Genomic DNA, 24,345 nt, shown 5'->3' with positions numbered 1-24,345 from the left:
AAAATATAAAATAGCTTTGGACTTGTCCTGTGTGGTGGGCAATAACTAACTGTTCATCAGAAGTATCTGATCTAGAGATTTGAACTAAGCTTATTTGGGCTAATTAACACACATTCAAAAATTCCAAGTAGGATTAAGGAGGCCGTGGCCTTTGCTTCTCTTCTGGCCAGGAGGAAGATATTGATTAACTGGAAATCACCGTATCCACCAAAAACCCCAGTGGCTTTGCGATGTTATGCTTTTCCTTAAATTAGAAAACATTAAGTTTTCATCTAAAAAAGGCTTCTGTGAAATTCCACAGAACTTGGGATTCCATGACTAGATATTCTGAGAAGCTGGAATGTCTCCCCACTAACTAGCGCCCCCTCCCCTCTTTTATGTGAACGTCACTCTTTAGCTCAAATAGCTTAAATCCCAATATCTGTATTTGTTTGTTTTCTTCCTGACCTATTTATTAACGTGTAACTATCTATTTGTTTTTTTTTCTTTTTTCTAATGTTATTTCAGTTCATGTTATGATGTAAAACATGGAACGTATACAAGTGTCTGTGATTCTGACTTTGCGTAGACCCACTGTCACGCATCCCTCAGGCTCAGAGGTCTCTGGGGACTCCATTTCCCAGAACCCCCAGGGGGATCACATGATTCTCAGCCCTCCATCTCGCTCCAATCACCGCTCTCTGTTGCCTGAGTACTAACTGGTTACACCTGTTCTGAGATCATTAGCTTAGTATAGAGCCCAGGCTTTTAGTCTCGTCTTTGGACTTTGTTCGTTTCGACCTTTGCCTGTTTTTTGACCATGTTTTTGGATTACGACTCGAACATTAAAGCCTCACTCTCTTCTTTTAACCGCGAATGTCAGTTATTCTGCCTCGTTACACCCATGGATAAAAAAATACTGTTAATAATAAATAAATAAATAAATAAATAAATACTTCCAAACAGTATAAACAATGTTTTGGACATTTGTGACCATTTGATGACTGAAGTGCAATGACTTTAGCACAGCAAGTGAATTTCTAGAAGGCAAACTGGTTGTTAAGACATACAGGCCCCAATATGGTCTACATGTCAATACTATTCACTTATATTGAACAAACCAAGCAGAATTTTTGTTTTTAATAAAAACAGACAAAATCGTTTTACTAGTAGCCATTTTTGTTGCTGCATGAAATGGCCGCTCTCTCTCGCCCACTGAGCGAGGAACAGTGAGCTGAACATCTCATTTAGCTCTAATACATCATTCAGCCTTTTCAGCTTTAGCTAGAGCGCGACATCACTCAAGACAGATGTCCCAAGAGGAACATGTGGATCCACAGGTCAGTCCAGACTCACCAGGTGGAGGTCAACGCAGGTGGAGTTGTTCTGACACATGTTGTCCACACAGTCGTCGATGTCCTGCTCGCACCGGACGCCGGCGTATCCCGGGTTACAGAGGCAGTAGAAGCCGTCCACCACTGCAGGACACAGAAGGACACGGTCCTCAGTTAGGGCAGGTTCACAAAAGTCTCAAGAAAGAGAAGCTTCTGAAATGTGTCTCTCTCAATTCGCTCAACTGTAAAATCAGGTTAAGAAAAGATTGTTGGTGTTTCACTTTCGTTAACTTAATTTTAATGAACATTTCAAGTTAACTCAGCCGCTTTTTTAAGTTAAACGAAACTTAGGAACCGTCTTCATTTCTGTTTAACTTCTCTCTTAAAAACAACTCTAAGAAAAATTAGTTTTCTTAGAGAAAAAATCAGAACCTAAAAAGAGTGCATATCTATGGAAGTCTGAACAGGCCATGAGGTATTATAATTTTCTGGGTTGTTATCTTGAGATAACGAGTTAATTATCCTGTGAGATTGTGATAAAGTCATTATCTTGAGATAACATGTTACATATCATGTGATTTCAAGATAAAGTTATTACACTTCAGATAATGAGTTACTTATCTTGTGATCTCAAGATAAAGTTGTTCACTTGAGATCACAAGATAATTAACTTATCTCAGGATATCAGTCCAGAGAATTACAGAAACAGCTCATGGCCTCTGGATTCCGTACATATCCCACATTTTCTTTTTTCCTCCGAGGTTTGTTGTACATGTACCTTTGAGACTGACATATGCAAACAACCCTTGTTCTGATTGGCTGCCGTGCATAGTGGCTATATAAATTAAGCAATCTGGGCTGAAACACTGCTTATAACTTCAGTGTGAGTGGGTGGGGCAAAACTTGTACAAGCTGAATAGGCAGATGTATGCAAATGTGTTATTTTGTGACATCACAAAAACATTTTATTCAAAGTGGGCTGTTTTGGCAGCTCAGTTTCCATATACTGACCGTATGGACTGAGGGAAGAGTGGTAGACTGTGGTACGTTGACGATGTTTACAAACTACATCAAACTCTCTTAATAAAAAAATGAGGAAAATTCATTTTTCCATGACACTAACCCTTTAAGAAAGCCTTGCGTTTGTCTTCGACTGTAAGAAATGGCAAAGTAAACCTCTAAAACTGTAACTTCACAAAATATAACTGTTAAAATAGATCATCTTTTCCTCTAAAGGCCATTTCCTCCATCCATTTTGCTGATCAGATTAAACCGAATATCTGGTTAATGCAAAAAAAAACAAAAAAAAAAAACATTCAATACCATTTCAGTAAGTATTGTTTCATTTATGTTGAGCTGTAACATAATATCAATAGGCTACATGACAAATAACAAACAAGCAATTAGTATTTTGTGAAGGAAATCTTAAGAATAGGCCAATGAGGAACAATTCTAATGAGAATATTTGAGAAATTAAGAACAAAGAAATTCCTTCTTAAACCCCACTTGTGACGAAGACTCAGGTAAGAACAGAATCTACACACTCAAGAGCACAAACAGTTCTGCGCTTTAAGAACACGTCATGAACCTGACGTAGACTTTTTCTTAGGACCTTCCTCAAGAACACACTTAAGAACAAACTCAGGACGATGTTGGAGAGTGAGGCCCAGTTTTATATATTTCTTAGTGTTTTTCTTAGGAAAGCTTTTGTGAATCCGTCTCCAGGTTCTTTTCAAGACGCGACTCAAGCCAAACAGCCCTGAGAACCATCTGGCTCGACAGCGGGAAAGAGGCCATTCTGATTCCAGGCTCCCATCACATCACTGTATAGAGTTAAGTGTGTAGAAAAGTGAGTAAAGTTCAGCACTGCATCCCAAACTCAACGTGATGGAGCCATCATGCACTGTGCTACCGCTTACAGTGGACTCAACGCTCCCCATAGACACTGAATGGGATCTGTTGCTGAGTTTGCACCAATGTTTGAGCAGCTTTATCCTCTCGTCTGCGGCTGTTGTGCAAAAGGCAGCACTCAGTTCAAGAGTAACTGCATTTCCTTCGTCACTTAGCGCATCGCCGCGGTGAGAAGGACGGACTTCATGTTAACCACGAGGAGTTTTGTGGTGACTTGCTTTACAGGCTTTCCACATGCTAGAATTCCTGCTCACCTGCCTTACCAGAGGCTAATAACCCAATTCTCGAGCCTTTAATCAGTAACGATGTTAAGAGAGACGCGTCTCCTGCCTTTCCGCAGCTCTGACGGCCGTACACAGGCAGCCGCTGCCAGCGGTAATTGTGGGCTTCTTCCAGGAGCGAATTTATTGCAGGCCTGGCTCCTCGTGTCCCAGGATTCTTCATTATGCCAAAGATTTAGCGCGTAATCTGCGCTGTCACTCCGGCTCCGCGTGTGTAGCTGCTATTGCTCTCATTAACTGCTCGGGGTCCTGGGTGGCAGCCGCATTACTCATACCAGCTGCCGCCGAGAAACACCTCTTTCTCCCCCCGCGCACCTCCTCCCCCCGCGTCCAGCAGCTCCCGCAGCCCGCAGGTGTGGGGGTGGAGGGGCTGAGGAGCATGTCCTGCGATGGGGGCTGGTGTTAATGGAAGTCTCGGTGTAGATAAAAGAGCAGCTAGCGCTCCTCGCAGGCAATCTCTCCTCATTTCTTTTACCCACCCTGATTTTTTGCTCCTCAATAAATCAAAACAGCATGTTCGGGCCAGCTAATGCGCTGATGTGATTACAGGGTAAATATTTGCGAAGTTCGTCGTGTTGAACTTTCAAGCAAACCAGACACAGAGAACTGCTTGTGTTCTGAAATTACATCAGCCTCAAACTTAAGTTAATACACTGCAAAAAATAATATCTTTTCAAGTAACATTGTGTTAATTCTAGCCAATATATCTAATATTGCTTATTTTGAGATAGTTGTGCACTTATATTATGCAATAGTTTTAATTATTATTTTAATTAGACATTTTTTACATGTTTTGAGTACAACCCCATTTCCAAAACAGTTGGGACGCTGTGCAAAATGTAAATAAAATCAAAATGCAGTGATGTGTAAATAAACAAACCCTATATTTCATTGAAAATACTACAAAGACAACAAATCAAATGTTGAAACTGAGAAATTTTATTGTTTTTTGAAAAATATATACCCATTTTGAATTTATTGGCAACAACACGTTCCAAAAAAGTTGGGACGGGGGCCTGTTTACCACTGTGTTTCATCACCTCTTCTTTATCAACACTCTGTAAGTGTTTGGGAACTGAGGAGGCACTGCTGTAGTTTAGAAAGTGAAATGTTTTCCTGTTCTTGTTTGATACAGGAGTTCAGCTGCTCAACAGTTCAGGGGCTCATTTGTTGTATTTTTAATTTCATAATGCGGCAAATATTATCAGTGGTGACCGGTCTTTTTCAGGGAAGGCCTTGATTATTTCAGCAAGACAATGACAAAGACGTTGCCTGGATGCAGCAAATGTTGCCAAAACATTATATTATATATATATATATATCGATGAGCATTAATGGTGCCTTCACAGATGTGCACGTCACCCATGCCATGTGCACTAATGCCCCCTAAACCATCATGAATACTGGCTTTTGAATTGTACACTGATAACAAGCTGAGTGGTCTTTAGCCCGGAGGACACAGTGTTCATGATTTCCAAAAAGAATTTCAAATGTTGATTCATCAGACCACAGGACACTTTTCCACTTCCCCTCTGTCCATTTTAAATGAGCTCAGGCCCAGAGAAGGTGGCAGTGTTTCTGGATCCTGTTTATATTTGGTTTCTTCTTTGTGTTTTAGAGTTTTAACTTGCATTTGTGGATGCAGTGATGAACTGTTTTCACAGACAGTGGTTTTCAGAAGTGTTTCTGAGCTCATGCAGTGATTTCCACTACAGAATCATGTCTGTTTTTAATGCAGTGCTGTCTGAGGGCCCAAAGATCACGGCCAGCAAATACTGGTTTTCGGCCTTGACCCTTACATACAGAGATTTCTCCAGATTCTCTGAGTCTTTTGATGTTATTATGTACTGTAGATGACGAAAAGCAGAAGTTCTTTCCTATTTTATGTTGAGAAACGTTATTCTTGAATTGTTGCACTATTTGATGGTGCAGTCTTTCACAGAGTGGTGATCCCCTCCTCATCTTTACTTCTGAAAGACTCCGCCTCTCTGAGATGCTCTTTATACCCAATCATGTTACTGACCGGTTGCCAATCAAACACCAGGTGTTTTTTTAGCATTACACAACTTTAACAGCCTTTTGTTCCCCCATCCCAACTTTTCTGGTATGTGTTGTTGGCAACAAATTTAAAAAAAAAACAAAAACCTTTCTCAATTTCAACATTTGATATGTTGTCTTTGTACTATTGCCAATTAAATATAGGGTTTAATTGATTTACACATCATTGCATTTTGTTTTTATTTACATTTCACACAGCGTCCTAACTTTTTTGGAAATGGGGTTATAATTTTATTAAGTAAAACGATCTCACTATACTGGCAGATAATCAGTGAATAAAACTTTTACTTAATAAAATTACTTAAAACAGGTAAAAAAAATTTGGAAATAAGTTAAACTTACAACAGTCTCAACAGGAGATATATCGGATATATTGTTCACTTGACAAGACACAATTTTTTGCAGCGTACAACATAAAACCCTTCACCGAACCTACTATGCAATTCTGCCCTTAATGAAGACGTGGACATTGAGTGGGCTGACAGATGTTTTGGGAGGTGAAGTTACAGAAAAGATTTGGGTGACTATTGACTTTTAGTGTTTCTTGCAACGTTAGCCTCATAGGCTCCAGCTCTAAGCTAAAGAACCACAAAGTGGACACCAAACACATCTTCACTAATCGAATATACCTGAGGTAAGAGGACACTGTGGAAACTGCAGGTGAAAAGTTCGTATTTGTACCTTTTCATAACCGAATGTTTTAAACAGAACAGTAAAATAAAAGCCTGGAGACGAGACGGGGTGTGTGGAGTCAGTACAGCTTAGAACATATCATTTCAGTGGATTATGGTTCAGTTATGTTCCCTGACTGAAGGTACTGAGATGGAGCCTTGAGGGAACCAGCCCAGTGACAGTTTAGCACCTTTAACTCAGAGTGTGGGCTGAATGCTGTACTGTATGTCCTAAGATTAACGTTACTATGCATGTTCAAGTGTTTGTTTCATGTTCTAAGGATATTCTAAGCCATGTTAGGCAAACTGAAGCAGACTGGCTGTGTGTTTATATTAAAAGATTAAATGAAAATGTCACCTCCTATACGCGAGGAGAGCACTTCACAGAACTCAGGGGAGAAACAGAGAAATTTATGTTCATTAAAATGTTTCTGCATCTCCAGTTTGAACCATACAATCATCAGCGTATGTCAAGTCTGCTGAGATTCATCTCCTTAAAACTAATAAATAAAGAATTTGACAAAATTAATAAATAAATAAGTAAATAAGAAACTTGTTCCCTCGCAATGAGGGTTAAATTATTTATTGCTTTGCGATGTGTAATTCTTGACCTACAACATCTCTTTGATCTATCGCTTTCTTAATGATTTATGCCGGGGACGAAACACAGAAGGGGGAAAAAAGATTATCGGATTGCCGAGGGAGGAAAAACAACACGCTGCCTTTGGGCTTTGATTGTATTAACTCTGTCATTTATCATCCATTATTAAAATTACAGTGAACCGTTTACGCCCAGCTGATCCACTCTCACACGCGGATAACGCGGCCTACGTCAGGGTCGTCGACTGGTGGACCAAGAAAAGGGGCCGAAGTGAGCGCTTCTAAAAGATTTCGCAGGAAAAGCTGATTAATGTATTTAAAAATCAGAAGGCTGTCATTTTTTTTTGGTGACTTTCATGAACATAAACCAGCACAGCTTCTTACATGCATGCATGCAAACGACTCTAGCTGAAGGCACCTCATTAGAACAGAGACTACAGGGCTGGATCAGATCAGAAAGAGAATAATTTCAAATATTTTCACAGATTTTTAGGTCCCATTTCTTCTTTTCACCCCTACCCCTTGTTTTCGAGTGTCGCCCCTTGGAACTGAGTTACAGGGTAGCGTCTGAAATCTTCCCTCTGAAATGGGACCCTCAAATAAAAAGAGCAGCACTTCATTAACAGCTACCAGCGCTGCTCTGTAGGCGACCCTGCCAGTCTGCAGTGACAGCAGAGGAGGGTAAAGTTCAGCTCCTCACTGCTGGGCTTTAGTTACATTTAGGGCATCATATGATCTTCAAAGAGGGGGCAGTTATTTATTATCACCCACCCCTAATTCTTCAGTGATATGAAGCTGAAGTCAGATATTCACCAGATTCTTGTTCGAATTTTCCTGTTCCACCTTAAATGGAGCAGCAGTTACATTCTGGCGCTTCAGGCGTCAGAACCGCTGCACCACTTAAGGTGGAACGGGAAATGTAGCCAGCTACTGAGACGTCAGCACTACTAGCAATATTTTATGCTTGTTATGAAGAAAAGGACCAAAATACATTGAAATGACATTAAACTAAGATAAAATGATGGTTATTGTAATTTTTAACAGAGAAAATTCTCGTATTTGTGGGTTTCTTTGGTCTCTTGTTCTCCATCTTACCGTTTATCTTTTTTTCTCATATCTCTCTGTTTGGAGTCTGAAAAACCTCCGTTTGGAGGGTCATGTAGCCCCAACACTTCACCCTCCCCCTCTATCTCAACAAGAATCAGGACACCCTACGCCTAGACCTGAACACGCCAAATGCAGGGCTAAGGGGCGAGGGGTGAAGTGTGAGCTGGTGGTGTGGCCAATTTAACAGGCTATTTTATAAAAACTACCAAACAAAATGTCTGGCTGATGTGCTGTTTGTATGAAAGTCCATTTCTGCAATGTATGATTAAAAACAGACTTACTGTCTGTTTCAGGGTTAAACTGTGACTCATTAGGTCGAAATAATGGCTTAGCGATAATGGCTTTGTTTTAACTTTTTTAAATGTTATGTTTAGAGCATGATGTGTTTTTCTAAGTGACATCAAACCTGTAACAAAGACGTTCTTGTGCGTCTTAATATTCACTGTCAACAGTAAATACAAACCGCTTGTCTAATGTTTCTTGCAGAAATCGTGAAATCCAATACGGCCCACATTTTTACTGCTAAACTGCTGCCAGCCCAGCTGTTTAAATGCAACAAGACAGTGACCGTAGCAGCGTTTTTAACCCCTACTTCTCATTTCCATTACCACTAAGATTATATGTATAAAGTATAAGACTTGGACACTTCATTTCCAGCCTAGTTAAACTTTGTATGTTTTTTTATCAGAAAACAAAAGCACCAATTTTCACCATTTTCAGTCACCGAAATTTCATGCATTCCTAACATTTACTCTTTTTTTGCCTTCCTCCCCTCATTCCAAGATAAATATTAGGGTAAAGCTGGACGCTCAGCCACACCCACTGTCCTTATAAGCTGATTAGTGGAGCTAATGTCTGTGTTTTAACTGCAGATTTTCTGTTCTGCAGCAGTTGGAGGCTGCTAGTAGCAAACGTACTGGGTTGTACTAACTGACAACACTGGTCTGCTGCAGAGTGACTGAGCACTTTCTCTGCCAATCAAATGTGTTATAGTTGAAGAAACTAGCCAATTACACTCTCAGTGAGCATTATTCCATTTCTAAGAAACAGCGTTTCATTTCTCAGTAACTATTTACGTCAATCTGATGCTGCGTTAAAACTTGCCCGATTCCATTACTGTTACTATTCTTCTTATACGGCACCAACACTAAGAACCAAAACATACGGATGTTTGTACGACTCCCGCAGGTCCACTACAGTAATAATGCTTGATTGCTGGTTCACGTCAGCATGTATGAAGGGCCGGTAGGGGGTCGACTTTCACACGTACACTGAGGGCTGTTGGGGTGCGGAGAGAAGACAGAGGTGCTTACCGTCGTAGCAGAAGCCGTGCAGGCAGGGGCTGGAGGCGCACTCGTCGACGTTGAGCTCGCAGCGGGGGCCGGTGAAGCCCCGGGCGCAGCGGCAGCGGAAGCCCAGTGGGAAGCGCGCCTGGTCGGCCTCCTCCACGCACTCGGCCCCGTTCTCGCACGGGTTGTTCGCTTCACACGGCAGGAACTCGCAGTTCACACCTGGGTGCAACAGGAAGCGGTGGGGCGGAAAGAGAGACGGCACGATGTTGAAGGTTTGAGAAGAGAAGCAAACAAAGTTCCCTGACAAAATGAATTAAGAGCAGATCACATGATGATAAAGAACTCCAGACATTTGTGGAAAAAGGTGCTTCTATGTTCCAGGTGCATACATGTGGCCGCCTGCATAAAACGTCTCAAGTATCTTAAGATATCTTATATATCTTAAATGCTTAAGTGATGAACTGGAATGAAATTTTGCAGCTGAAACTTGGAGTCTAGGGGCAGATTTACTAAGCGAGGCGCTAATTACCAAGAAGCTACCAACACTCTGAGCTGGTGGGCGTGGCCAATTTAACAGGTTCTCTACTAAGAACTACCAAACAAACACATGTACAACTTCAAAAAAAAAAAAAAGACTTTGTTTGTTTGAGGATTAAATTGAGACTCATTAGGTCAAAATAATGACTTAGTATGTCATTATTTCTTAATAAGTCAAAATAATGATGGCCAAAAATTACTTAAAGATTATTTGATTATTTCAACATAATAAATTGACGATTTGAGAAAGTAAGACATTAATTTGCAGTGTCAGAAATTATTTTGACTTTCCATAACGTGACAGGTCAAATCCAAAATAGCAAAAAGGCAAAAGAGTGCAAACATCACCAGAACCCGAAAAATAGTCCAATACATCAAAATGGTAACCGATAACAGACAGGAAACGCTCACCTCCCAACTGTACTGCTCTAAAGCCTGGGCTTATACACTAAACTATAGCTAGTCATAACACAGGTGTAACGAGTTTTCAGGAGTATTCCGGAGAGCTGGAGCAATGATTGGTTGAACGAGGAGGTTCAACAGTCAAACGATCTCCCAAAAGGGTTCTGGGAAAAGGAGTCCCCATGCGAGTCGAGGCCAGAGGGATGTGTGAGACTTTGTTTTGAAACATGCTCATTTTCGGCCGATGGTTCTGTGCTGAGTTTCATTTTGGCGCCCAAGTTAAGTGGTCAGCGTTTTCACACATGCTGCACGTGTGAAGCGGCAGAGCGTTCCAGACGCCACACTGAAGTGTTCCGATATTTAGAAAATCTATCCAGCGCCGATTTTTTCTGCATGACGCTGCACCTTGCAGCAAAATACATTAAAATAAGCCGTGAAAACGATTAACAATTAAATCTTAAACTGTATACATACTTAAAAAATGCTATTTTTAAATGTGATTTAATTCACAACGAAATTCTAGTTAAACATTCTGTGCTACAGACAGATTTCCCAGGTGGTCTACCAGGTTTGAAACTTTTGCCTAATCACAAGACAAAATGCTGTCGAGGATAAACAAACATACCGTGCACTTTTATAAACTGTATTTCTATTAAGAAGAGTGACTGAAGTGACCTTTTATCTGTCTGGAAACAGGAATGTGTGTATAACCTCCTCGCTGCTCCGCTCCACAGCACAAACACTGTACGTGTGAAGGCCTTGAGCTGTAGCGCTTACACTGCAGCATCGCTCTCACCATGCAGACATAGCATGTGTGAATAAGGCCTAAGTAACTGCATTTGAAAACCTCTCTTTTTTCTCCCTGAGCACAAATCATGGTTATTAGATGCTTATAGCTGTAGCTTTTAGCCAGGAGAAGATGCCGTCAGGTGGCGTCCAACATTCCTCAGACGTTTCGACTCTGATCCTCCAGTTGGCGGGTCGGCAGCGATGGCCAGTCAATGCCCAGCTTCCAGGTCAACTCCTCCCACCTGTTCCAGAACCCTCTGCAATCCTGTGCTGTCACTCGCTGAGGGCCATTTCACTCTCCCTCTCGCAGGCTGGGTACCTGGGGTGGCATTAGGAGAGTTCGCTCCTGTGGCTTTGGGCCGGAACAGCTGCTGAGAGGTCTCCTGTGCTGCGGGACGCTTCCTGACTCGAGTCCTCCCGCATCTCACCAAGTGTCTCCACTGTGCGCTGCATCTGTTTCTCCCCTCTTACGAATTTAGTCCTGGGTTAGTGTATCTTAAGTCCCTTTGCTCTTTCCCCCTGTGAGTGCGGTTCGGATGAGCCGCCTCGTTTTCCTTGTGTTAAGTTAGCACCAAAAATAAGAGCTTTTCTCATGCGTTCAATAACGCAGTCAGTATTCACCACCAGTCTCGGTAAATTAGAGTACGTGCTTCATTCTGATCATCTCCTCCTAGTGTTTTGCACATTCATTTAAGCAAAAGCGCAAAAGAGCAGCACCTGTTTGACTGCTTGCTGGACGCTAAAGAAGCACTGCGCTCATTTAGTAAATCAGTTATTTTTTTTTTAAACGAATTGGAGTTTGTGACGGCCCAAACATTAGTAAATCCGCACAGTAAAGCATTATTAAATGATTATTACTGAACATTAGTAAATGTGGCGAATTTATTTTTGAATACAAAATGGAAAAGCAAATACGTTGTGCAGGTACATTTCCCGTTTTTCAACGTATAAACAATGTAAATATATTGTCAAAGGTTCAACTACAGTTTTAGGGTTCAACTATGTACCTTAAATATGTTTTTACAGGTGAAAGGTGCATAATTCCATCATTTTAACGACCTAATGATTTAAAACGGAACAATAAATTAAACGTGGGGTCGAGAGCGAGTGTGAGGAGGCAGTACAACTTAAAATACAGAACTATAACGGAATATGATACAATTATGACCCCTAACTAAAAACAGTGAAGACGGTTCCACTCCAATGACAGTTCAGCACCCTTTTTCCTGAGAGTGTATCAGCACAAATAAAACTATAACTATATTATATTTACGTGATACTTTATTACACTCTTCACACTGTGGGTTGTTTATGTGGTTTAATATGGTGCCACATAACCTTGAGTGTGATTAAAATAATACAGGAGTGAGCAGAGCGACTTAAAACACACAATATAAAACTTTGATGGTACTAAAACAGGGTCTTTAAGGTGAATCTGGAGAACTTCCTGTCAGATTGCTGTCAAAATTTGAGACATGAGACGTGAGCTGGGTAGCAAACGAGCTGTTAGAGAAAGGAGTCTCTGCTGATGTACGGCGTAGCTGTGGCCGACAACACAGGCCAGTCTCTTTTAAAGCTACAATAACTTCCATGTATGCGAAATTAAACAGACTCTATTCAGGAATCACTGCTGCTCTTTAGGGGTGTTAACTGATGTCACATTTGGCTGAACACAGCGCTGGTTTGACTTGTGTTTGCACTCGCTGAGCAGCGAAAAGGCAGGTCCACCTCTGTGCAGCAAAGCTGTTATGCTAATAACGTTACGCATTTAATCCATGAGCAGCATTTACAAGCCTAACGCAATCAAGTGATGGGTGCTCCATCTGATTGGCTGCAACGTTAGTGTTTTTTTCCTGTTTATAATGCAGTTAAGCTCAAAAATGGCTGAAATTTCAAGAACTATTGGGCTGTCACTGGATTGCACCGACTCTCAGAACAGATTTTATTCTTTTTAGGCTGCTTTGCCTTCTTCAAAAACATATTAAAGGGCAGTCTTTAAAAATACCTGCATAATTCGATCACTGAGATGCCAATAAAGTCATTCAGAGTGGTTTGGTGTGAAATTGTTCAGATGTCTTTACAGTGGTGGTGATGGGAACCAGGGGTCGCCATGACTACAACACAAATATAGACATTTTATTTACTATCCAGAACCACCAGTGAACCTACACGAGTCTTCTGAGTTTATATGGAATGTTGATGATGGAAAATAGTGGAACATCTGAAATAAGTTTTATTGGGGACTATTTTGCCTCACAGCGCCCTGCATGTATCCCTCCACCATGAATACATTTTAAAAACACATTTTAGGGCAAAATCTTCTCAAAAGTATCATAAAACAGTGTCTCAGACATCAGGCACTGAATTCATAACCATTTAGAGGCCTTACACTCTTCAGACGTCTGGTTACTATCACCACTAGAACCATCTGACTTTACTTTAACTGGAGATCCTCTTTGTTTGCGAAATGCGTCATGATTTCGCAGCTTTCCAAGTACGCCAAGACATTTTTATCAGAGCTCTATCTGAAGTGTTTAACCTCTGCTCTCTCACTCCATTACATGCTGGTGGACTAGCACAAGTAAAAAGACAGCAGTGAAAGCTGAATAAGTAGTAGTAAGAATTCGGCACAAAGGCGAACATTTTCTCTCTATTTCTCATTTTAGGAAACACTGAAATATAAAATATATCAAACGTCACACATATGCTTACTGGCCACTTCATAAAAAACACCATCCTAATAGGCCCACTTCACGGGAGAGCTTTTGAAGCATAAAAAGTGTTACATAAATAATGCTATGACTATTTATCATCATTTACATACATACAATTTGGCTAATTCTAACCCAACACTCTACCACCTCACCACATCCATGTCAGGGTCACTGCTGTGAAAATGGCCCACCTTCAAAATAATACCTGGTCAACAGCGGCCCTGACAACTGACCAATGATGAACGGGGTAGAGGTTGTTCATGGCAGCAGATGGGCTACAGTCTGCAATTATACACCTACAGCACTGAGCAAAAGCCAAAGACCGCACTTCATTTATTTAATTTCCAGTCAAAGCGGCCATTAAGAGCACATTATTCACTTTTCAACGCCAGGAAAAAAAAACAGAAAACACATCTAACAGACAATCACAACCTGAACGGCTAAATTTATCAGTGAGTCACTCTCTCCCTTTATTCCAGCTTCCATTCTATTCAGGAGACTCACTTTCAGCTCCTCAAAGTATCTGCAGACACACCTCCAAAGTTCAGTCTTAGAAGCTGGTTGATCATTTTCTGAAGTAATCAAACACATTCAGTGGTGTTGAGGTCTGGACTCTGGGGTGGTCAGTCCATCGTTCAGCTTCTTTGTTTGATGTGTCCGTCTCCTTTTCTCAGTGAGGTTCTTCTTGACAGCTACACATCCTTTCAGACCCACAGCGCTGAGTCGTCTTCTCACAGTGGAAGCAAGTGGAGCCTGATTTTCTCCTGAAAAGATGAAAGCTTCGGAGAACCCAATATTTTAATGATCTCAATAATGTAATAAGCCCAAAGATGTAAGAAATGTGTTCACTGTACTTGATGAAAATGTAATAAACCTCAATAATGTAATAAGGTATTAAATATATTAAGCCTGAAAAGAGGAATAAATTCCTAATGATGTTCTAAGGTATGATGTCATCAGTAAAAATCTAATTACATTATCAGTTTAGTCAGTTTACTGTATTACATTATTGGGCTTTATTGTATTTTTAAACAAATTATGTGCTTAATTCTATTATATTTCTGGCTCTTATTACATTATTGGGAAATTATTATATTATTAGGTTCTACAAGCTTTAAGGACCGTTTATCTGGCTATGAGTCCCATTTTCTCCATGTCTCTTTGGGAGCTCCTGTTTTTATTCTCCTAAAAAATGAATGATATGTACTTAATTATTATTTTGACTGGAAATTACGTAAATGAAGCGTGCTCTATATGATAGACCTATGACTGATGGACACATAAGTGGACAGCGTTACTAATAAAGTGAAAGTCGGTGTCGGTCCATACATTATACACACATGCTCATCAAACAAAAAGGTAATACATTTTAATATTACCCCTAAAAAGTAATATCAGTGAGTGCAAAGTATACTGAACACAAACAGGGCTCGGCGGTATGAGTTAGGCTCACCTTCACTGTGCTAAGAGCTCTGAAAGACAGTTATTCTTCTTACTTAGTCCAAAGTTTTATTACTTTTTACTCAAGATATTTGGAAAGCAGCCAAAAAAGGCAACTCTTCAAGCGCTCATGCAAATCAGCGTATGCACGTGGACGCTGAGTAAAGCTGCACAGGGAAGAAAGAGAGCGCAATGCAAATCGCTCATTGGAATAATTCATGAATATGTACATTATGTGGATGTGTGCTGTGCGTTCGCCAGTCAGACAGAGTTAGCTAAAGGGAAGAGGGGATGTGGAGAAGGCTTTGAGATGTTTGCACAATTATAAACGCATACAATTGCAATGGCCTGTGCAATTACCCACAGTGCACCGCTGCAAGCTGGAGTGTGGTCAATTAACCAGCGTGAACCGCACAGACTGACGCTTAAAGTTAATGACCCACGGATGAAGACAAAGCTGCAGCGGGACTTTACACCAGCCATGTAAGGCTGGCACTTAAAACCTTGATGTACAACATACAGTGAGATAATTGGCGACAGTGCAGCGACTGGAGCCGCCAGTAAACTGTATACACTGCACAGGAACGTCTGACAAGTACAAATGAGGACTGAATCAGCGACCCGCCTCGCCCTTTTACTCGTCTTGTGACTCGACTTGGAATTGGAAATGTTTATACGATACTAAACTTGAGTGTTACATTAAACATCCAGCTGAGCGTGAATGTGAAATAACATATAAATATGCTAAAACAGCTTAAAACCCGCTGATCAGACCTGTCCGAGAACTGTGTGGGCGTGGCTAATGAGCAGCTTGATTGACAGCTCTCTGTCCAAGCCTGCTCCGCCCCTCATACAGAACTAACAATGTTTGTGTCGGATAAACAAATAAACAGGCGACAGGCAGCTACAAACAGCTGGTCTAGCTTGCTAGATTTCGGTTATGCTGGTTTAGCTTTAGCTTGCTAAGCTTCTCTGACTGAAGCTGTTCTGTGTGGGCGGGGCCAGAGATGCAGCCTATGATTGGTCAGGGGACTGATTACGGAAGCATTACCCAAGATTAGGACCACCCAGTTTACATAGAGAGGAGAGAAATATGGTGAAATATAATTGGTAATTTATTGATTAGTGGAACATTATTCAAAGGGTGAACTTGGCGCATGTTTACTGTTTGCCTGCAAGATGAAAATTAACCTGATTAGGATGAAAACACAGATTCAGGCTCTTTAAGAAACTTTAGAGAAATAACACAAACCAAACTGACTAAATCAGGACTGCCATCCCTGCGTACGACTTCGCCTGTTAGCTTTGCTACGTAATCATTACTGTGAAGTTCTTCTCCCGCGGTCAGCACCGGCGTCAGGTTCAAACAGCTTAAATAACCTTTAGTCACAGAAAAACCTTCAGTCTGCTGGACAGAATCGATTGCTACATGCAGCAAATGCTGTGTTTGAGAGAAAGAGGCAAAACAATGTGAAATGGTTGGCTAGCAAGTTACAAATCATGCTGCTGTTAAGAAGCTCTTACTGTGAAAACAAAAAGCCCAAAAAATTAGAAACTTGGACTGACCACCCCAGAGTCCAGACCTCAACACCACTGAATGTGTTTGATTACTTCAGAAAATCATCAACCAGCTTCTAAGACTGAACTTTGGAGGTGTGTCTGCAGATTCTTTGAGGAACTGAAAGTGAGTCTCCTGAAAAGAACGGAAGCTGAAATGAAGGTGAAGAGAGACTCACTGACTCACACAGCTGAGAGTAGATTTAGCACCAGTGGACCTGTGATGTAAAAACCGCACTGTATGCGACTTTTCACAAGAAACGTACGTGTGTAAACGCTGGTAAAACAAGTTCCACTGTTGCCTTACGGTCAGTTTTTAACCTCACAAACACAGGCGTTCCATCACTTCAGCTCATCACAGACAGGTGTCTCACTTTATCTTTGTCATAGCTGCCAAGATTGGCATTCAAGGATGAGTCCAGAACTGTTGGAGAACCAAACACACAACAATATGGGAGTCCAAACTAAATAAAGGATGTAAAAACTCCTTCACCGCTATCAGAGCACAGTAACGCCAGATAACTTCCACTGAGAGATCAATCAACGAAGGTGAAAATAACTATAACCAAAACGCTCAATTAGCCATGTTAGCTGGAGATGCTAAAACAGATCGCTAACAATAAACTAGCTGGCAAAAAGCTAAACACGCACACACACACCAGCAGGGGGCGCCAGGTCGTCAGGGTCTGTAGCGCCACTGTAGACACTTTACACAAATACCGCCTCCAGTGAACGAACATCTACTCCCTGCCGAGCTCTCGCTCTCTCAGATACCGACAGCTTCAGAGGGAGGAAATGAAAACTGTTCCTCTGAAAGCGGCTGAAGCAACAACTTTACACCACGACCTGCACGTTAACGTTGGTCAGCAGCGCTGAAACACTGACCCAGAGGGTCTTTAACTGCGTATGACAGTTTATTCCTTTGTTAAGTTACACAAACCCATTCTCCTCTGCTCCTCATCAGCTGATGAACCACTGAAACTGAGACGAGGCTGCTTTTGATTCAAACTCGAACACCTGAGTGAGCTGTACACGCTCTACTCGTCATCGTTGTTGCTTTAGCGGATGCAGCGCTACCTTAGAACAAGTACTTTCAGCAGAAAAAAAATACGCAAATGTGAAAAGAGCCTACTGTGAAAGTTACAACTGTGGAAAATAATCGCGATCAGCTCAAAAAAACAGGTGTTTATGTAATAAAGGCTGACACGTAATTCCTTTACATCACTGTAAGTCAGGGATATTTATTCGGTTCTTATATTTTATTATGGCGAGACGTTACTGTCTTGGAAATATATGAAAACAAACACACGCACGCACACACGGAGGCATGCAGGGCTGCTGACTTCAAACTGTTTGAGCTCATTTCATAAACATGCTTTTAAAGGAAGGTGGGTGGGGGCACACCTGCGAAGCAACAACAGCAGCCTGGAAAACTCATCACAGCTACATCTGCTTACAGAGGGCAAAAATAGCTTCCCCTGCCTCCCTCAGAGTCGCAATTCTGAACATATTGTACTGCCCTAAAATTAGACGCTTGGAAAAAAAATAAATAAATAAAATAAATAACATGCGTTCCTACATCAAAATAAATAAATAAATAAATAAATAAATAAATAAAAACAACAGAAAAAGAAATTAGGGCATGCGTGGCGATGGAGTTGAAGAGGAAAGCGCATGCATTTTTAAGACAGAAGAAAAAAGAAAAAACATTTAACTCCTACCTTTGATCATTTCTGGGGGGAAAGTGGGAGGGAGTTATTAAAAATCTGAAAGCAGAGTGAACTTTAGCTGCTGCTTCTCAAAGACTTTTTCATTTACAGCAAATCTGCTTTTATATTGTTATACTGTCAGCTTTTAATCGACAACACATCACCAGTTAAACGTTGACAGTATGATTGATCACTGTTGCTGGGTGCATTAAAACAGCACTCAGAGTTGGCCAGTCATAAAACTGGGCCTAAAATGAATAAGAAATGGACCAAAGCAATTAATTAGTCCTATCAGATCAAGAGAAGGAACTTGGAGGAAATCAGACACAGCTCTATGAGTATGAACACAAGCCAGAGAGCTTCCCTCTGACCCCTCAAATCAATCCGGCTAATGATGCCAATCAGTTTGAGTGCCGCTTTATGGCGCACCTGATTTTCAGACCCACCTTTTGCTGGGCAATTATTTGTTTAAAGTACACCCTTGGTACCAAGCCTCCTCAAACGTGTCCTTGAGCGTTTTTTTGTTTTTTTCCCCCCTCAGCACGGCGTTCGCTGTAGCACGACATGAGACAGCCTCTGCTGAAATTAGAACTGGCCTCTGTTATTCGGGCCACCATTTCCTGTGATTTTCTCTTTTTTTGGTTGTCCTCGAGCGTGTCCAGAGAATGAAGACGTACCAAAGTGGCGACGCTGGCGGAATGGGTTCAGGCAGGTGAGAGGAAAGCTTTCTGAAGTTAATTAACTTTGCTTTTTTTGCCCATCACACACACTTCACTCCCTGTGTGCTTATTACCTTTAAATGGAGCCACACATTGGCAGTAGTAATTACCAGGCTGGTCAATGCAAGTGGCCCCATTCTTGCAGGGAGAAGAGGCGCACTCGTCAATGTCCAGCTCGCATTCGGGTCCTTTGAGAGGGGGAAACACAAAGAGAGGGAACAAATAAACTTGGGCACGGATACTCAGATGGGGTCTCCAACATGACAAGCTGGTAATGACTTTCGTTATCCTATAAAAAGACGAAGAGGGGAGAAAAAGTTCTTCCGAAAAACACTCTCAAAACAATGCATGTGTGCTACTAATAGACTCACCCGGAATGGGAAAACAGCACAAACCGTACTGCTGCTGCTCTGACAGTTGAGAAGCAATACGTAGGAATTATTATAGGAGCTCATATAATGGAAAAACACAGTTTCCTTGCTTTTTATTCTTTTTTTTTTAATTAAAGAGTAATGTAATATATAAACATCAAAGCATTCCACTCACTCTCCAATTCACAGTCTGTAATCATCTGTTTCAGTCATAATGACTGTTTCCTGCTGTGGCTCAATGAGAATAAAAAGACGAACACTGTTATGCCAATAAAAATACATTTACTGCATATACATGTATGATTTTCTTAGTGAAAATGAAATATATCCTCCACAGGGAACAAACTTTTGCACATTTTAATGCACAATTACTGTTTAACTGCTGAATTTAACAGATTAAACATAAAATGTGGCCTGCGCAATGAGGCCTAATGGAAAATGCGTGACGATATTTATAAATAAAATAAAAACTAGTGCGATTATCTTAGTTTGTTAATGTTCGGCAGATTAGCCAGTGAACTGTGGACTGGTCGAAGGGCTTTGATTAGTTTAGATGAGGTCATAAAACACTTCTGTGGGTTAGCTTACACAGGAACACAGTAAAACCTCTAACCGCTGTTTTCTGCTGGCTGCTGTTGAATCAAACTGTTTCAAAGCACACGGGACAAAACTCAGTGTTTTCGTGATGTCATGAAAACCAACATATACACACTACATAGCCAAAACTATGTTCTAATTCTTTCTAATTACTGAGTTCAGGTGATTCAGCCACATTCATTGCTAAGAGGTGTTTAAAATCAAGCACACAGCCTTGCCTTGGGTTGCACTGATGAACTCAGTGGCTATAAACATGTCACTGTCATAGGATGCCACCTCAGGCACAAGTCAGTTTGTGAAGTTTCTGCCCTGCTAGATCTGCCCCAGACAACTGTAAGTGCTATTATTGTGAAATGGAAGCATCTAGGAGAAACAACATCTCAGCCACGAAGCTGTAGACCACATAAACTCATAGAACAGAGCCACAGACTGTTAAAAAGCATAAAAATCTCTATGCTTCTCTATCTGGCAGTCTGATGGATGAATCTGGGTTTGGTGGATGCCAGGAGAACCCTACCCTCTGGAATGCAGAGCCAACAGTAAAGTTTGGTGGGGGAGGGATAATGGGCTGGGGGTTCACTTCCCATGAAGGGTGATGTTAATGCTATAACACACAAAGACATTTTACACAATTATATGCTTCCAGCCTTTCCTGTTCCAGCATGACTGAGCCCCTGTGCACAAATCAGCTCCATAAAGACATGGAATGACCAGTTTGGTGTGGAGGAAGTCCAGTGGCCTATACAGAGCCTTGACCTCAACCCCACTGAACACCATTGGGTCGATTGCGAGCCAGGCCCTCTTGTCCAACATCAGTGTCTGACCCCACAAATGCTCTTTTGACTGAATGGACACAAATTCCCACAGACACACTCCAAAATCTGTGGAAAGCTTCCCAGGAGAGTGGAGGCTGTTATGCGGGAACTACATATGATGCCCATAGCTTTGGAATGGGACGTCCAACAAGCTTATCTACGTGTGATGATCACCTACATGTCCACATACTTTTGGCCATGTAGTATAGATCCACCTACAACAGTTTAGTCCCGCCGAGTCAAGCTGAAGTTATAAAAAAGTGTTTCAGCAGCAAAATACACTGAAGCCAATCAGAACAGAGGTCATTTACATATATCAGTTTTAAAGGCACTGTAAAATCAAAGCGATGGAGAGATGCTTTATAAAACCGAATCATGACGAAAGATATAGGATATGGCTCCGTTCAAGTAGAACGCTCCACTGTTATTTTCATGGAGATAAATATGTGGCATATAATTGTCATATAATTAATTATACTGCATACCAGTGAAGCCTGGAGGGCAGATGCATTCAAAGCCATTGGCAAGGTCCAGACACGTGGCGTTGTTCAGGCATGGCGACGACTGGCATTCATTGACATTGATTTCACATAAGCTGCCTGAAATGAGAGAGTGAAAGGGAGCGGGGAAAGAGAAAGAAGAAAGAGTGATAGAAAACAAGGAGGAAGAGCTTCATCGAAATTCCCATGCCAACCAATTATAATCAAACGTTCTTACAGTATGCAGATGGAGAAGAAAAGGAAAACCCAATCTAGAATCCCTTTTAAAGGCTCCTCGCTTTGCACCTCCCGGATTGAACTATATATAGATGAGCTGAACATCCTGTTGGGCAGGAGGTTACTGAGATATGCACTGTGCTAGACTAGGACAGCTAATTGCGCCTGCTTCCTTACCAATTTGCATGAACATGAAAGAATTGCAGGGGCAAAATGACACTTGAAAATATAAAGTTAATTTGGCTGGACATGAACCGCAGCACACTTTGTCTTCAAAAGGGCTGAAGTGAACTTTAAACTAAGGAAACAAGCAATGAGCAAAACAGATCTGGTGTAAAGAGTGCATTGCGTGGTGTGAACTCATACTGTTCAGAAGAGTTAGTCATACAGTCTGACAGCTTTGTGGTAATAAAGCAGTTCACAACAAGGAGGTGATGGAAAGCAGATGTCTTTGTTCACAGTTTCGATGAAGTTATTTCAACTGTTTGTTTATTTATAACCACAAACACAAGAAAAATATTAAATATTTACTAGCGGCTGCTTTCCCTGACAGAGATTAAGGCTAGTTTTGGGATAAACAGCACTGCCAATGGTGACACACTATTGGAAATTCTTTTTAATCTAGCCTTAATCTAGGCCAGAGTTCGGCAACCCAAATGTAAAGAAGAGCCATTTTGTCCTTTCAACAAAAATCAAACCACCTTGGGGGCCACAACATTTTATGTCCATTTTACCATCTTGGCTGTAAATGTGTCTCAGTATGTGCTGATGTTCTAGTGTAGGATAAAAATATAATATAAATGAAAAACACAGACTCACTTTGCTCTGCTTTAAGCTTTAGCTCAGCTATAGCCGCCTTTCTCACATCTCCAGCAGGAAACTTTTCCAAAAGTAGATCAGTTTCTTGTAAAATGTCTCTCAACGTTCGACTTTTTACGAGGCTGAAGATTGACTCTCATTCTCTAGCCTCTTGTTCGAATTCTCCCGTTCCACCTTAAATGGTGCCTGACGCTGCAGAATGTAACTGCTGCACCGTTTAAGGTGGAACGGGAGAATACGAACAAGAAGCTAACAAACAATAAACTGACTTCAGCTTTGTGACTTTTTAGTGTTTGTCAGTTTCTCGTTGCAGATTAAACGTATCAGGAAACCAGCTGGAGTGATTGTAAATATAAATTCAAGTCTATTCATTTCCAAATTATCAATGTTCGTCTTAAATCTCTCTTAAATCTCTGAGTTTATGATCATTTTAGGTTATCATAAGAATAATATCAGTGTAAACGCCTGTATCTGATTACATTCCCTATCGGAAAGTTTAAGTCCGTTCTGATCATGTTCGTCGCGTCACAGTGAAAGTTTATACCGTTCAACATGGCGGAGCAGAAACTGGTCTGCAGAGGAGACGAAGTTTATGCTCTGATCTTTAAAAGACGGCGGTGGGACGGACGTCCAGCTTATGTGTCTCAGAACACGACGTCTTCCTCTCGGCCTTCTTTAATAAGGACATGTGAAGGACGTTTTCCTGAGTCTGACATCATTTTAAAGCAGTTAAAAACACAAGCACTGCTCACTGCTGCTCATCTCACTCTGACTGGACTCACGTGATGCTGGTTGTCATGGTAACGTCTACACTAAGTGGTTCTCTACGCGTGTAATTTTGGATCGGATTACTTGTAGTGAGCATGTAAACAGAGATTTTCATCAGATTGTTGAGTAGAGTGAGAATAAACACCTCAGTCTTAATCTATTATCGGAATTTATTCAATCGGATTGGAGGAAATCTTTGCATGTAAACACAGACAGTGTAATATTCCATGTGTGCTAATTCATTTGGCTGTCACTATTTCAATGTAGTTGAAAATAATAAAAACAAAGAAAATGCCCTCAGTTTGGTGTCTGCATATTTTGTTATAATTAAGGTAAAATGACGCTGATCCCACATCAGCTAGTACCTGCGGTTCCATTCGGGCAGATGCAGCTGAAGGAGTTAAGCTCATCCGAGCAGGACGCTCCATTCTGACAGGGCTGGCTTAGACACTCGTCTACTTCAATCTCACAGTTATTACCTGGGAAGGAAGCAGGAAAGGTTCACTTCATTAAGGGTCCCCTAGCTGTTGACTCGTCGAGGCCACAGGCAGCCCCCTTTCCAAATAAAATAACCTACAGTTAATGATGTGGAGAAATAAATAAATAAATAAATAAACCTCTCCCTTCAGTCAAACAGATATCAAAGCATGCAATCATGATGATAGAGTAACGTCTGCAAGGTGAGCTCTCTTTGATAAGCCGAGGGCCCTGCAACACTGTAGAACAGCAGACCACAGCTGGGGCAACAGGCCTTTGGCCCTTGAGGTCGGCCAATAAGGGGAAATTAGGCAGGGGTGGGGGGGTTGGGGGTTTTAAACTGTGCCACGGCCGAGAGCCGAGCTAGTAGCGCAGTCTGTACTCTGAACAGACAGACTTTCAAAAACTTTGGAAGCTCACAGTTGACAGCTACCGAGGCCCACAGCGTCCACGGAGGAAGTCCGGCAAAGTGGCGGTGACTGGATCAGATGCTGAACACACTGAAGTGGACCTGGCGTTTGTATGTTGTTGCTATGGATTTCCCAAAAAGATGAGAGTAGAGCGAACTCTACACTATCAGAAGAAATCGGCTTCGATCAATGATCAGCCCTTTTTAAAGCATCGGATCTGGGAGATACGCCTAGTCAACGTCAGGAACCTTTTCAAGCGGCTCCTGACCGTG

General features: G+C 41.4%; 1 protein-coding gene across 1 annotated transcript in view; it reads right to left on the bottom strand.

The window, feature by feature from the left end:
• eys (eyes shut homolog) overlaps positions 1-24,345 on the bottom strand; it is a 433,237-nt gene that overhangs the window by 296,146 nt on the left and 112,746 nt on the right. Inside the window, exons 15-19 of the mRNA XM_036583442.1 lie at positions 23,552-23,665; positions 21,369-21,482; positions 19,175-19,288; positions 9,255-9,452; positions 1,336-1,457 (exon numbers count right to left, since the gene is read on the bottom strand). Coding sequence (XP_036439335.1) covers positions 1,336-1,457; positions 9,255-9,452; positions 19,175-19,288; positions 21,369-21,482; positions 23,552-23,665 — 662 coding nt within the window. The remainder of the gene's footprint in view (positions 1-1,335; positions 1,458-9,254; positions 9,453-19,174; positions 19,289-21,368; positions 21,483-23,551; positions 23,666-24,345) is intronic.

The sequence above is a fragment of the Colossoma macropomum genome, unplaced genomic scaffold (genome assembly GCF_904425465.1).
Source record: "Colossoma macropomum unplaced genomic scaffold, Colossoma_macropomum, whole genome shotgun sequence".
Taxonomy (NCBI): Eukaryota; Metazoa; Chordata; class Actinopteri; order Characiformes; family Serrasalmidae; genus Colossoma; species Colossoma macropomum.
Note: the sequence above shows the minus strand (reverse complement) of the source record. Positions and strands in the feature narration are given on the sequence as shown.